The sequence below is a fragment of the Anopheles bellator genome, chromosome 2 (assembly GCF_943735745.2).
Source record: "Anopheles bellator chromosome 2, idAnoBellAS_SP24_06.2, whole genome shotgun sequence".
Taxonomy (NCBI): domain Eukaryota; kingdom Metazoa; phylum Arthropoda; class Insecta; order Diptera; family Culicidae; genus Anopheles; species Anopheles bellator.
Window position 1 is genome coordinate 46,475,832 of NC_071286.1, and position 14,329 is coordinate 46,490,160.

The window sequence follows — 14,329 nt, forward strand, 5'->3', positions numbered from 1 at the left end:
GGTAGAAAGCCGAACAAGCGAAAGTGCTGGGGTTTCGTCTTCTTGCACCACCTGTGCGCACGGGGAGGACTCGTTCGTGCTCACGAAGTTCGTGCTCGCGATGACGAGCCGAGAGCGCTGCGCGAGTATAGGTGCGAGAGTGCGTGCGCACGATTTTTGCTCGGAAGTGTCCGCGCACCGTGCGCCACTACCGTGGACAGTTTTTCGACGTTTTTCAGTTCGCCTTTAAACTGTTAAACTCGCGGATTCAAGTGTAAGTAAAGTCTCCGTTTTGCCTGCGATCCGTTAGCCGCCTGTTCGACTTAGGGGTTCTGGTTTGGCGAAAAGGTTTCTATCTTCCTGCGAGCTGATCTAGAATATTTGCCAGTAAATAACTACGCTACGCGTGCTTAGCTGCGTTTAGGTTGATCATTTCGGAGGGCCGGCAAGGTGATTTTGCCAACACAAAAACACCCTGGAAGGCAGAACGATCGAACGGAGTGGACGATACCTGTTCGATTAATCCCAGTGGCATTCGCAATTTCGGTGCCTCATATCGGGAAAGTGATCTGTGACTCAAGGATTCTCGTGCTTCGTGCGTGTATGAGTGTGTGTGTGTGTGTGTGTACGTGTGATTGTAGGAGTGTGTGGTGTTGAATACGGATGTGAGCACGTTGCCCGATAAACATGAGTGCTGCTCCAGCAACTATAAACTCATATTCGAAACAGTTTGTATAGGCTATTCGGAGTACTGTTCCAAGAAAATCAACAAACTGTGCCCATAAAGTATAACTGTGACCCAGCCTTAAGCTACGCGTGCCAGTTGTTTGTTGATGGGCGGCTTCTAACGTGATTGTGCAATGGCCGTGATAAGTCGATCCGTTTGTTGAGCAATGAGATATTTTTAAATTTTCGCCTATTTCTCTCGCTACGAGGTGGATTATGAAGCGATCGCCAAAAACCGCCAACAACACCAACCGACCTACAAATAATCCACATCCCTGCCATGTCGCCTTGCCATGCCCCCCGTTTTCAAACACCACCCACGAACCCGAAAGTCTGGGGTGTTCCGATATTTATAGCTCTTTCGCCCGCGGTGTGTACCGGCATCTTCCCGGTTGTGCTCGATTCGCTCTGCTCGCCAACCTGCCGACTGACCAGTGACCGGCGCCGGTTAGTGTTTCCCCAATGCTGCGATCCTAGCGAAACCCGTACCGATCCGCGGTGCACACGTTCTGAAGTACGAGCGTGAAGAAATGTATTTTTGGATTCCTCTCAATCGATGCTGCGCGTGTTGATGTTCGTTTAAGGCGATTCGGACGGTGCGTACGCAACGCAGGATCATCACCACGCATGTGCGCGCAGAAGTTGTGCGGTTTCGTAAAACTTGCCTTCCGAACGGAACGAATTTTTATTTTTAACTTTCCACTCCGGTTCTGAATGCACACGCTCGGAACAACGAGCGAGCTTCTCAGCGCGCCCCCGGCGGGGATGAAGAGTATTGGACCTCGTGAAAAGCGAATCGACCGACTGTGGAAAGCTGCGCGGGGCAGCTGCTGGGCAGTGGACATAAGCAGACATTCCATGACTATTCTTCACCACTCCGGACCGTGTACGGATGAAGGTTGACGGAACTGGTTGATAGTCGGGCAAGGGAATGATCGGCGTGTAATTCGTACGAAACGAGCAACTATGAGAATGTCACACGGATTGATTTTAAGTACTTATTCCTGTCTGACCTACTTTTGCTCCGTGCGGAGTCGTCGATAATTGCGCTGGAGCACCGGCCGAAGGTTGTTGGCCAGAGACTATGGACCCGTTCAGTTGAGCATGGTTATCATCCACACTCTACACTGGTTTTGTACACTGTACTGTACTGTGGAACTGGCATTCCATTCTCATTTGCAAATTCCAGAACAAATAAACAGCACGTTATCTTCCTTTTTCGCTCCGTGGCTCTCGTGGCTTTGGCGATCTGCGTTACTGTATTGCTGGAAAGTACGTGACATTAAAAGCCAACTACAGTGGCATTCAGAAATCATCTCCCCGGAACCGGATGCACGAGGATGCACTAAGAAATGCTACTTTATTGGCTAGGTAACACGCCGCTGGCAGCCTGACACCGAGGCAAGGCCTGCACGCTCTACACGCATTGATGTGCAGACGTATTGAACAATTAACTATCCATGTTACATGACCGGTTGACCTTGATCGATGGCCTACAGAGTCCACAATCACGATACTTGTCCGAAATTTCATACTAGTTCCTTCGGTTGTCTCGTCCGCTACGGAGAGAGTGTGAACAGGTTTGTTGGGACGTTATGTTGAAAATCATTGTCTTCAAGAGCCAATGCGAAACCTTTCGGACCATGGAATGGAATGCTGCAGACAGTTTTCGGCCATGTCCAAGCACTTTCACTCTTAAATACTACATTATAAGGTCAGGGATAGGTCAATGTATCCGGTAACTGATTACGCCGCTGCATCCGCCAAAACATAGAACTGCTTCGTGGTGTTTTCCAAATTCAAAACGGTCCAGAACTGGTAGATCGATAGTTGCAAAGGAAAATGTAGACCTGCTTATATCATTACATAAGCGTTTACATGCTAAAGAACGGACGGTGTCGTGGCCTTTAGTTGTAGCCTATGGCAAACAGACTGATGGTGAAACACAAACCGAATATCATTGCAAATCTGCGGTTTATTTGTTCTGTTCTGCAGCAATATCAAATGTTGTCGATAGATGATTCAGGCGGAGTGTAATTTAAAACTCAAATGTGCGCCAACTTCTGCTGTGATAACTTGGTAACTGGGAACTTGTCCTAGTCTATGTTTGATTTTTCTTTCTATTTCTATATTCGAGTTAAAATTAATCGAAAATATCGAGTTAAAGTCCAGGTCATGTTTTCAGACGTCCTTGTCAAACATCTGTGACAATAAACACGAAAATATGCGACAAGCGCTTAGGTATAAAAAATCGCGTGTTCGAAAAATGTTGTCCAGCACCATATACGTACAACTGGTCTGTGAAGAAACGGTATCCTGCTGCCCGAGGTTAGAGTGGATACATACCCGCCCCGAAGGCCCCATAAAGTACAAGGTCTAGAGTAGTAGAGCAGCATCTTGTTTAGCCTGCTGGCCGGGAAACATCCATAAACGGATAAGTGGTTTTTGGGGTTTATGCTGAAACATGACCTCGGCCTCTAAAATTTAGAAGAGGAAGAAAGCAGTGTTTCTATAGATGAAACACTTAAAAGAACAAACTGATAATGTTTCTTTGCGTTTCTAGTGGCTGGGACCTAAGTTATCAGGAGATAGTTTGATTAAGAAAGCGGTCCCTTTCTCGCGCCGTGTGCAAATCCTTGAACATTTGTCAACACAACTGTAATATTGCTGCTCTTACGATGCCTTCACGTTTGTTAATTCATTGATCAGCTGAGTAATGGGGTGCGATGTGAAACTGGCACAGTCGCGTGGACCTAGACCCTGATTCAACCACACTGGCCGGTAGGGTTACACTGTAATAATACCGCGATTGAATCGAAATTCACGTTTCTCTGATTTTCTTCCGTATAAGGTAGACGGAAGGTCGCGCATACCACCAACACGAAGGTGTACCACCGACCACCGTCGACACATCAGTAGGTCTGAGCTATGTAGCACAACGCCTGTGCTGCAGCAAGTCGGGTTTCAGTAGGTTGGCCTATGATTATGTTCACTGTAAATCGCCATAGCCTTCCGTGAACTCATTTACAAGGATTACATTATTCGCTAAGACAAGAAAGAGAAATAATATTACCAATGGGATGTGAATACTAGAAAAATATCCAATGGTTAATGCAGTTGCCAATTTATGATTGGAAGAATTGGGTTTGGTGTTAGTCAGTTTCTGTGGCTGTTTTGTATTGTCATTATATTGTAGAACTATTGCTAATGAAAGTCTTTGCTCTATTCCACAGTACTCGCGTGTGCGGTTCGGTTTGTGTAGTGTTCTGGTCTGTATCGCATTCGTAGTGTTGTGAAGTGAACGTCCCACAAATCTTGCCAATATGGATGCCATTAAGAAGAAGATGCAGGCGATGAAGCTGGAGAAGGATAATGCCTTGGATCGGGCCCTTCTCTGCGAGCAACAGGCTCGTGATGCCAATCTGCGCGCCGAGAAGGCCGAGGAAGAGGCTCGCCAGCTCCAGAAGAAGATCCAGGCGATTGAGAACGATCTGGATCAGACCCAGGAATCGCTCATGCAAGTCAACGCCAAGCTCGAGGAGAAGGAGAAGGCCCTGCAGAACGTAAGTACAGTATTGAATTTTACCCTCTCAAATAACTTCAACAATCCGCAATATGGGACATGATATAACGTAAATTTTGGGAAGTAAACTGCGGTCAAAACTGCGACATTGAAGGTTCTAATTGTGTGAAATAATAATTGATAGAAAATATTAAACGAACCTCATTTAGCTGCGTGGTAACGAGCGACACTACGAGCAAAACGCGTTTGAAGTTGGGTTATTTTTAGAACGGTTTCGTTCCTAGTGTCTATGTTTTGCCATAAAGCCGTACGTTTCTCAATTGTGCCCGGGATGGGATTGGAAATAGAAAAAAAACGTTTAAATGTTTAATTTTACAGTTACATTATACAGAGTTTCAAATAGAGATAGAGATTCTTGTTATTAACAATTTAATTAATTTTAAGGCAAAAGTAAATAGGTAAAATCAATGTGCACATCAGAGATTGAAATTCCGCGTGCAGTTTGATCGGCACGAGTTTACATGACACAACAGGTCACAACGGCCGCGTAATATCACTGCACAAGGACACATTGTTTGGATAACCAAAAGGATATGTCAGGCGGATGTGAGACGGTTACAAGACGGTGTGTGCTGACCGATTTAAAGAAGCAATAGGAGCAAAGTAAACGCATGTCGAAAAGCATGATCTCATCATTTTGTCTGACCAGTCGGCGCCCAGCGTTTGTCTGCGAAGAATCACATACGAGCAGGAAATCTATTTTTACCAACCACGACGTGTTTCGAGAGGAATGGTAAAATTGGATGTCGTACGTTACGCTCTGGCAATGGTCATATGTGGAATGAAAAGGAATGCGTATCATCGGTAAGAGCCGACTTCGAAGCTCCGATGGTGTTTTTCTGCCAACGCGACTTGATCAAAGTATTTTGGTGCACGTGCGCAGAAGATACGTGCGCCGAAGGTTTCCGCGCATTGCTCGCTGTGTACGCGACACGAGCTGCGATCGATGACGTCTGCTGGTATGGACCACCATCGGCAGTTGTAACTGTTGAACTGCGGATGCCGATCATTCTCTAATTTTATCAATCGCTGCTAAGACATGAGAGGCGAAAGAGGCGATCTCTAGAAAAAAGCCACAGCACAAGCATTCCAAGTTAGCTCAATCCGTCTGATGCGGTGCAAATGTTTCAATGGATGGTTGGTTCAAGGAGCGAGGTATGACTAAAGGTGCACGACTGGGGCGTGCCCGAACGGGTCGGACTGAACAAGAAAGACTGAAGAAGTAAAAGAATTGGTCACCCGATGACTACCAATAGCCCGGGCGCAAACGAAAGAAAGCACGGGATTCATTCATAAGATAAGTGTATCGCGCACTATACACGCGACGTTTCAACAGCGCAATCCGAGCACCGCAGAGTAACGCATTTTCATTCCTCGCCATTGCCGCAGAGCCGGAGAATAGAGTTGGGACAGCCAACAGTGTACGGTATGCCAACATTGCTGCGCAATGATTGGAATAATATCGTACGGAAATCGGAAACGGAAATCGGATTGCTTTAGTCGCCCCAAACGATGCCGGCAGGGGACCGGCCACGGTGGTGCTACCGGTAGTATTAATGCAGGCGGCAGAAAACGTTCGAAGAAGCAACAGCGTTCGTGCAACCGGCAATGTAACCGAAACCGAAACACCCAACACGAGAAAACTCAGCAGCTCGTGCTGGCAACGATCAACTGTGGTAACGCAACGGCCGTAGTAGAGGTTGGACCGTTGACGGGCGAGTTGAACCGAGCGAAAAGCCGAGGGCGCCACCGTGCGGCAGTCAGCGGAACGAACGAAGTGTCAGCGCGAGCAGCGAATAAAAAACAAGACGTCGAGCTGCGGGCCGACGGCGAAGAAAACGATTTCGTATCAACGCAAGTAGTGGCCAATGGTGAAGGTGGTGCTGGTGCGAGTATTATGTGCGAAAATAACTCCGGCCCGGGCCACGGCACGGGGGGCCGGAAGCGTGGCCACCAGAATCATCCCCGTTTCGGAGGCACACGGCAATCGACCGTGGCGGCCGAGGACGTGATCCGCGCACTGCGCGGAGGCTTCGATGGTGGCAGCAACTCACCGTCGTCATCTTCATCTTCTGCATCGTCACTGATAGTGATTTCGGGAGCCAGCCCCTCGGTCAGCGGTGACATTTCAAGCAATAATAACTATGATAACAACAACACACAGGATGGCGCAGAAGCGATTGTCCGGCAGCGGGTTGGCACCGAGGTGGAACCAAATTACGATGAGGAGCAGGAGGAGGAGGATGCAGTCAATATTGTAAATAATAATATCGAGAACCTACACACCATCACTGCGACCGGTGGGCCTCGGAAGGGCGAACCAAGAAATGAGCCCACCCCGGAACCGGAAGACGATTTACTCAACAACAATCGAAACGGCAGTACCCGTAGCAGCGTTAGTCCAAAAAATGTGATAGTACTAAGTACGGAAGACCCTGGCAACACCCGGCCAGTGCATGCATCGGAACCGATGGACGACGAGGAAGGCGGTAGCGAAAGAATAGAACTGAAGCTGGACAAGATCACGAGCGGGGAAGAATTGGTGCAGCAGATCAGCAAGAAGTTGAAGCGAAGCAAAAAAAGTCCCCAATCGGATGACATTCCTACGACCAAGAAGAAGTCATCGTCGTCGAGCAAAAAGTCATCATCAAAAGTCGGCAGTGGATCAACGGGGACGGATGGAAAGCGGAAAAAGTCCAAGACATCGGCGGCGGCGGCGGCGGCGGCAGCGGCACTGGAACATCGGGCTTCTGGCGATGGCGCACCGAGCATCGGAGGATTGATCGGCGCGGCGGACGGCGGTGGTGCGGCGGCTGGCGACTATAAGGAACAAGGGCACGAGGAGAACGATCCGGACGCAGCGGAATGGGCAAAGCTGCGGTGTACCAGTGAGCGAACCGAGGTCATAGCGGAACGGGAGCATCGACGGCAAAAACGGTGTGCCGACTACCCTGGTCTGGCTTTCGGGCGTTCGATCTTCAGCTCGGACACGATGATGAAGTTCAACATTATTCGGAACGAGCTGCACAACATCATGAAAACGCAGCTGAAACGGGTAAATATTTGCCATTTTCCATACTTTGCTGCACAGCGCGGCCTGGGTAGGATCGTCCTTCTGCCAATTTACGACCGGTGGCGCGACCGGTTCGCTTCGGTTCCCAAGTGCGGATTCGTTGGCGCTAGTTGGCGCGTTTCTATTTTTAGACCGAAAAATTCAAACCGAATTTCCATGTAGTCTGCTGAGCAACGCGCTTGCGCTAGGCTTTCCATTCGGTTGCGTAGTGCGCTTAACGTGTTTTTCACAATAGTAAATCATTGCACGGCACGTATTTATGATGCTGTGCGCGGGTCGTCAGTGCGCACAGAGAATGTTGGTGCCGTGCTGCCTCGCACGATGAGCTCATCGGCGGTGCACGATCACAGGTGCTACAATTGTTCTGGTGCCATATGCCTGCTATTCTGCTGAAAACCGTCACCGTGCAGAGAATACATTTCTTTCGTAACACATAACTCGGAGCGTGCGATTTGTCCAATGAAGAAAAGTAAAACAAGTCGCAGCAAACTAAGCAAACGGCGGCAATCCGTGCGCATCCAATTTTTGATTCCGATTACGCCAAAGCCGCTCTCTCTAGCTACGTGAGGGTGGTTTGTGGGTGTAGTCTGGTGCGTACGCCTGCGAGCATTTTTCATTTCAGCATTTCTAACCTGCGAGCATTTTTCATGTTTTCTTTGTTCAACCTTTCCGAGTCTCCCGAAACACCTGCAACGGTACTAGACGAGATTGTGCTCTTGGAATTGCCGCTTGGGTTGAAGTGGCACGCTGTACGAAAGACGCTAGAAACCAGATAGCCTTTTGTTCTCCTATCGCTTTCGATGTTAAGCGAGTGAAAAGAGAACCCCCCTTTTTCGGATGCTTTGTCCGTTTGTGGTATTCTGTACAACGATTGCCGACATTTGTGTTTAAGCATAAAGCTTGTTGTGGTTTAACATGTTCCAAGAGTAATACAATGTCCTCCTTTCAAACGCTCTAAAATTGATAAGATACTGATATCAACGAATGAACAATGTTGGGACTTTATTATTTTTTCTTCTCTTTTACCATTCCAACACAAGGTAATCAAAGCAAATCAATCAATAATGAAGGATAAATACTTCCACCGTAGTTATTTGTTGTTTGGCTTTCTCCATAATTGACATCGCTCGCCCAGATTGGAGCGGCCGAAAGTATACGTTTCGTGTGCAATGCGCCTTTCATACTGTTGCTTCATAAACAAAAGTTATTTTTCGTGGGATCTTAGGATAGTTGTACTTTTATCTTTTCACTCCGAGACGGGTTGTCGATCCTATATTTCCTCTACTGTGTGGAATCACAGCACAAAGCCAGGGACCAATCTATTATACAAGAGTTTTGCGCCAGTTTATTGCACCACCGAAGTAACGAGACCGTGTAAATATTTATACATTTCATTAGGGTTGGCAGTTCCGGCTTCATACACGGTGTTCGGCGCTCCAACAGTGTAAGTGCTGGCCGAAGAAAAAGGCATGCACAGACCACGATTGGCAGTGATGCGAAACAAATCGCCAAAAGTACTTGAATGGTAGACTTTGACGGTATGACTGTTTGGCGGTAGATCGGTAAAACTTGAAATTAAAGGTATCATAGAATCAAGCAAAAACCCAACTTTCAACCAAATACGCCCCACAAACAAAATACCTTCTGTGCTGGTTGGAATAATTATGCCATGATCACAGAACGAAGCAAAACAGCGTATGTGGCGCCATCGCGCGGTCGGTTCCAGAAGCGTTTTGTTGAACACAATATGGTACGATCCGTGCCCAGAATTACCATTCGAAAAGTTACGAAATGAGTAAAGTACGTAATTTTGTGCTGTACTGTTGAGAGATGTACATTTGTTTTATGAATGATGTTTTAAAATTGGAAATGTTGATAAATTAGTTGGACAATTGTTTGGCCGTTGGGTGCGAAATTGTATAAAATGGGTTAACTTAAGGAACTGATAGGAACGTTCAAAATGACACACAAACCGAGTTCCGAGTTGATTAAGTGTTCAGATGGCGCCTTCTTTTTTGCACCTTTTCTGAAAGTCGGGCGAACGATGGCATTGAATTTTATGATACACCATGTGTCGTATGAACGATGGCAGGCGCCATGCAAAAGGCAAGCCTAGTCCACGGTCTGCCCGTATGGCTCGCACCAGCGCGGAGCCTATTATGCCAGTCTGAGCGATTTTGTCCATTTAAGGAACTGATCTTTACTTTTTCACCTAGGCGACGTTGTTTGTGAATTTTGTATGTGTGCACAGAAACCGTGTGCCTGTGCCAAGTGCAATGTGAACAAGAATTCGAATTTATGGCATTACTAGGGCTTTGGTTTTGGTGGCCAATGTCCATTGATGGGCGACCATGTGTTCAAGGTAGTGTATCTCCTGGCAATCTCGTTGGGCTCTGGTCGCACGTTGTTTTCTACGTGTAATTAAGGCCATCTAAACATCGAGCGTTGCCATCCTCAAGTCCTGTGTACAATAAAAAAAAGTTAAAAGTTAAAAGTAAATCGAAGTGGGTTTCTGTCAAAGTTTCTACAACGGTATGCTTTCTAAGTAATAGTATAATGAAGTGGGACTATGTAAATGTCTACACCTTTTCATATCATATTTTGAACACCGAATAACCGTTCAAATGAAGTAATCAGGAGTGGAAGCAGCTGTATAGGAAATATGTTTTTGAAATGATTAAAATTTCGTGGAGCCACAATTATTGGCAGTGCTCGCAGTCAGCAGTCAGCCATGATTGTCACCGCTCGGCCTTGGCTTTCGGTATTAGATTAAAGGGGTATGCAGTCAACCGTCATATACCTCGTTCGCGCATCCGTGTGCGGTGGAAGTATCACCTTTGGTGCTCCGGTCCGAAGCTTCCTGTTGTCAGAGCCACAACAAGCCATGTGGGGGTCCTGCACCGGTTTTAACGGAGGTATATTTTCAAATTGCGGTCACATATCACTTGCGTCACGAATCAAACACTGCTGCGAACAGTGGATGGTGGGCATGAGCATCATTGAAACGCGTGGAAAATTGGTAATTCAATCACTTGATACATCCGACCGATCACCAATCAATGCCGTTTCTCCGGATCGATTTTATTTTTTTTCATTGTGCTCCACACACATTCACATGTGTAAATGACAATAAACGTGACTTCAACCGTTACGAGACAACCGAACGAAGCCGATGATCGCCGATGAAAGCGAAAAGCGTTGGTAGATGAAGCAAATAACATGGAAATATTATTGAATGAATAAAACACAAAAATGAAAACATAGTTGGTGTCTTCAGTGCCTAATGTTTTCGGAGCTTTGTTAGATAAACATTTTGGTGACTCTTGGGACCAAAACCAATCACTTACAAAAAGCGTTCGGGAATGCAGGCGCAGCGAACCGATGGACATTCCGCAGCAACAGTTGCACAATGCAACGCAACAGTGCAGTTCGGTTCGGTCGACCTCTAACATTTGTCAGGCCACGCCACGATTTTTGGGCTCAGCAGCAGCGCACACCTGCCTTTTCGGCTCGTTTCAGAAGCGTGCCTCAATCTGCCGTGCAATGCTTGGAAGCACCTGGCAAAAGGGTGGCGCTTCCGTTCTATTCTAATTGTTCTGTTGGCTTGGAGTCGAGGGGAACCCCCAACTAGGTTTGGGTTGGGTCGAACAGGCTAAATTTCCATGCGCGCAACGAATAATAGCATGTGCGGCGGTCGATCGCGCATTTGTGTTACACACGCTGCCAATCGTCGACCTGTCGAATCGAAGGAACTTAAGCATGTTTTCGATGGGCCCGTTGCGATTGCTAGTTGCTTTACGATCTTCTGTCTACTCGTATCTTTGAGTAGTTTCCCTGCACTTTCTGTACATATTTTTACTTTTCAATTACTGTTTCAAGTTCTTCGTTTGCGTACGGTGGTCGGAATTGGACAGTAATTACAGGATGGGCTCGTGATGCTGACCACACAAAATCCTCTCACAGAGCCATCGTTCCGGCGGCAGCACAATGGTTGTTGGTCTGCTGTACGCCCTACTCCCCTCGGGATGCCAAGGGAGTGTACGGCGGGTGTGTGTGCGTGTCTTTTCGAGCGGATCGCACGGGTTGAGAGTATGTCACTCGCGCGCCGCCTGGAGCCGGAGAGTATACGAATGGTCTATGAAATGACCCGAATCTGTAGCTTTCATTTACAAGGTACGATCTGTGTGGGTCAAGGTACTACACCACGGCTTAAGATGCTCATGTGCATCGGCATATTGTCCTTTTAAGGAGCCCGTGTCTGGCGGGGCGAATTGCATGGTGCCCATAAAAGCGTTGTCCGCTTGCCTTGCTCCATCTCGAGTGCTCTTAGTAAGGCGCGACTATGCTGGGTGAGTAAGCCAGTGGTTCCGGCGACTGGTGCACGAATCTCTGGCTATCGATAGCTATCTCACTCCAGCGCGTTGCCTGATGCCGCGCGCGAGTATGAGCGGAATGAGCTTGGGTGAGCTTGTGTGTAGTGGTGGGATCGGGCCGGGGCGAGTTACTGGGCTGAGTCTTTGCAGAGGCTTTCAGGCATTGTCAGTTCAGTAGTGGTTTTGATCGAAGTGGGTAACTGTGAGAATATGGTTTATTTCTGGCAAAAATCGTCCTTTAGTTCTCGCTCGAAACTGGCATGCGTTCCTTGCTGGAGTGATTTACGGGACCATCGTTGTGCCTAAAAAATAAAACAATTGGCGAATGGATTGCCATTTTCGGAACGGTAGAAGAGAGTTCCCCAAAACGCAGCTGTCGGTGGTCTGCCCGTGGCGTTGTGTGCTTGGTCGGCATTTCCATGGAGTACTCGTCCAATTTGATTAATTGTTCGATCAGTTTGTAGTTCATGGAATATTGCTTTGGAAAGAATATAAGTTTGGTGCGTGTGAGAGAGTGTGTGCTCTTGTGCTGCTCCTGCAACGCGCTACGTTTTGTGTCTGCACGGGAATATCGAGCGAAAGCGCGAGCGAGAAGAAGAGACGGGAAAGCGAGATGGCGAAGATAGAGAAAGAGCAAGTGTGAGTGCGAAGGAAATAAATCATTATTTCATTCGCGACATATTTCGTCGCCAAGAAAAGTAGCAAAACGAATCGTTTGTGAGGCCTACTTTGGCCTACCAAAGATCTGTACCTCGGATTTGTTTTTGAAAATAGTCGGCGAGCCTTGTCTCATCCATATTTGTTTTAACTTTGTGTAATTTGTTCCTCTAGCGGTGTGGGAAAGGTTCCTAGCAATCTTTATTTATTAGAAATTCGCTCCAAGAGTCAAAAGTTTAGTTTGTGATTGTGTGAGTGCGTGCAGAGAAAAGAGTGAGTGGGTGATAAAGAAAAGTGAAAAAGAAATAAGCTCTACACCACCACTAAAGCGCAGCACAGCCGCGGTCGTATCTGATTATCAAGCCAATAGTAATCCGGTGAAGTTGCAAAATCGCCTCGGTAAAGTATCGTGGCGGGTACCCCGGTTTCTGAAGTAATACTTATCTCGAGAGATAAGGCGAATCACACGCATCCTTCCGCGGCGATACCAAGGAGCGCGCGGCTCGATTGTTGCATTGAAAGCAAAGAAAAATAGATACCATGGCCGCCAATATCCAACAAAGTGGTAACCTGCTGGATGTGCTGAAGAAGAAGATGCGCCAAACGAAGGAGGAGATGGAAAAATATAAAGATGAATGTGAAGAGTACCACAAAAAGCTGCAGAACGAAGTGATGAGGCGTGAGGAAGTAAGTCAAGGATAGCTGCATAAGGTTTTTACATTTTATTGTGACCGAACGGATACAAACTGATTCGGCAGCGTAGCGTAAGGTGTGTTCTATTTCGAGAGAAGGAAACAACCACCTTGTGCTCGGGGGAATAGAGAGAAGTTCCAGTGGGAATGAGTGAAGAAATCGAAAACAAAAATACACTTTTCATTGGCTGGTATTGGCTGATTTTATTTAGCATCTTGTTGAACTCTATTCGTTTGAGATTGTGAACACGCATGTGTGGAAGTGTCAAAGCAATAAAATGATGGCAACATTCTTCGCCTCTTTCGCCCGATAGAGAATCACGAACGCTGTGTAAGCACGTATGAACAGGGCGAATTCCATTCTTGAAAACATGCAATAGTGTGTGTGCAGAAAGGCACGTCATCCAATCCAGAGAGAGTAGTGGAGAACGAGAGAACTTAGGTGCTGCTCATGTATGCGTTGATATGAGTCTCTGTGCTTGGTTGCGTACTTTCTTTGCTTCCGATTCTCTCGAGGGTTTTGTTTTCTTTCACACCGTTATTGGATACAATAGGAGCCACCAACAGCACAATATTGATAAAGTTCAAACGATGCAATTGTATAGTAAAGCTATTTATGTGAAATTTGTTTCGTTTAATTACGTTTGGTTGAAATTGACAATTTGCTGCTGTAAAGATCTCCACACAATATTCCAAAAAGAGACTTATTGCATTAATGAATGGTTCTTTTTTGGTACCTTTCCATTAAAGTTGTAAAACCGAACATGATGAGGCCTCGTAGATAAAAATTGTTTGTCGATTTGGACGAAACACGAGATCTTTCACATCTCGAGATCGAGATCTGTACACAGAACTGAATAGTAAAACAATATCTATTGCTCGGGCTATTTCGCATTTTCGTTATCGGTTTCTATTGTTCGTCCAGAGTGTCGAACTGTCGAATTGTGTCAAATCGATTGGCTGGCGTGGCATTAGTGATTCACAATGACCAGTGCGTCCGAGATTGTAGACAGAAGATCACTACACGGTTAGTGGCCCGCGACTGGGGTGTGGGTAAAAGAAGTAAGAATTCCGCGGGAGTGACGCATCATTGTGGGTTTGTTTTCTCACACCGGCATCCACTATCCCGGCGGAATCAGAGACACACAGCGCAATGCAGTGTGGCGAGAGTAGTTTCTTTAACACACCACCACGCACTCTCTGGAGCCGGTCTTTTCTGGGGAGCCGCTCTCACCTGTAAGTCCAA

General features: G+C 46.8%; 1 protein-coding gene across 13 annotated transcripts in view; it reads left to right on the top strand.

The window, feature by feature from the left end:
• The first annotated feature begins 227 nt into the window (after positions 1–227).
• The window catches only part of LOC131208314 (tropomyosin-2), a 34,558-nt gene continuing 20,456 nt past the window's right edge, over positions 228–14,329 (top strand). For 10 of the 13 annotated variants that reach the window (XM_058201011.1, XM_058201010.1, XM_058201008.1 and 7 more), the window contains exons 1-2: positions 228–327; positions 3,939–4,268. In XM_058201011.1, coding sequence (XP_058056994.1) covers positions 4,029–4,268 — 240 coding nt within the window. In that variant the 5' untranslated portion in view covers positions 228–327; positions 3,939–4,028. Of the gene's footprint in view, positions 328–3,938; positions 4,269–12,235; positions 12,374–12,565; positions 13,079–14,329 lie in introns of those variants that run through there. The other 3 variants (XM_058201014.1, XM_058201013.1, XM_058201004.1) reach the window with 3 other exon arrangements.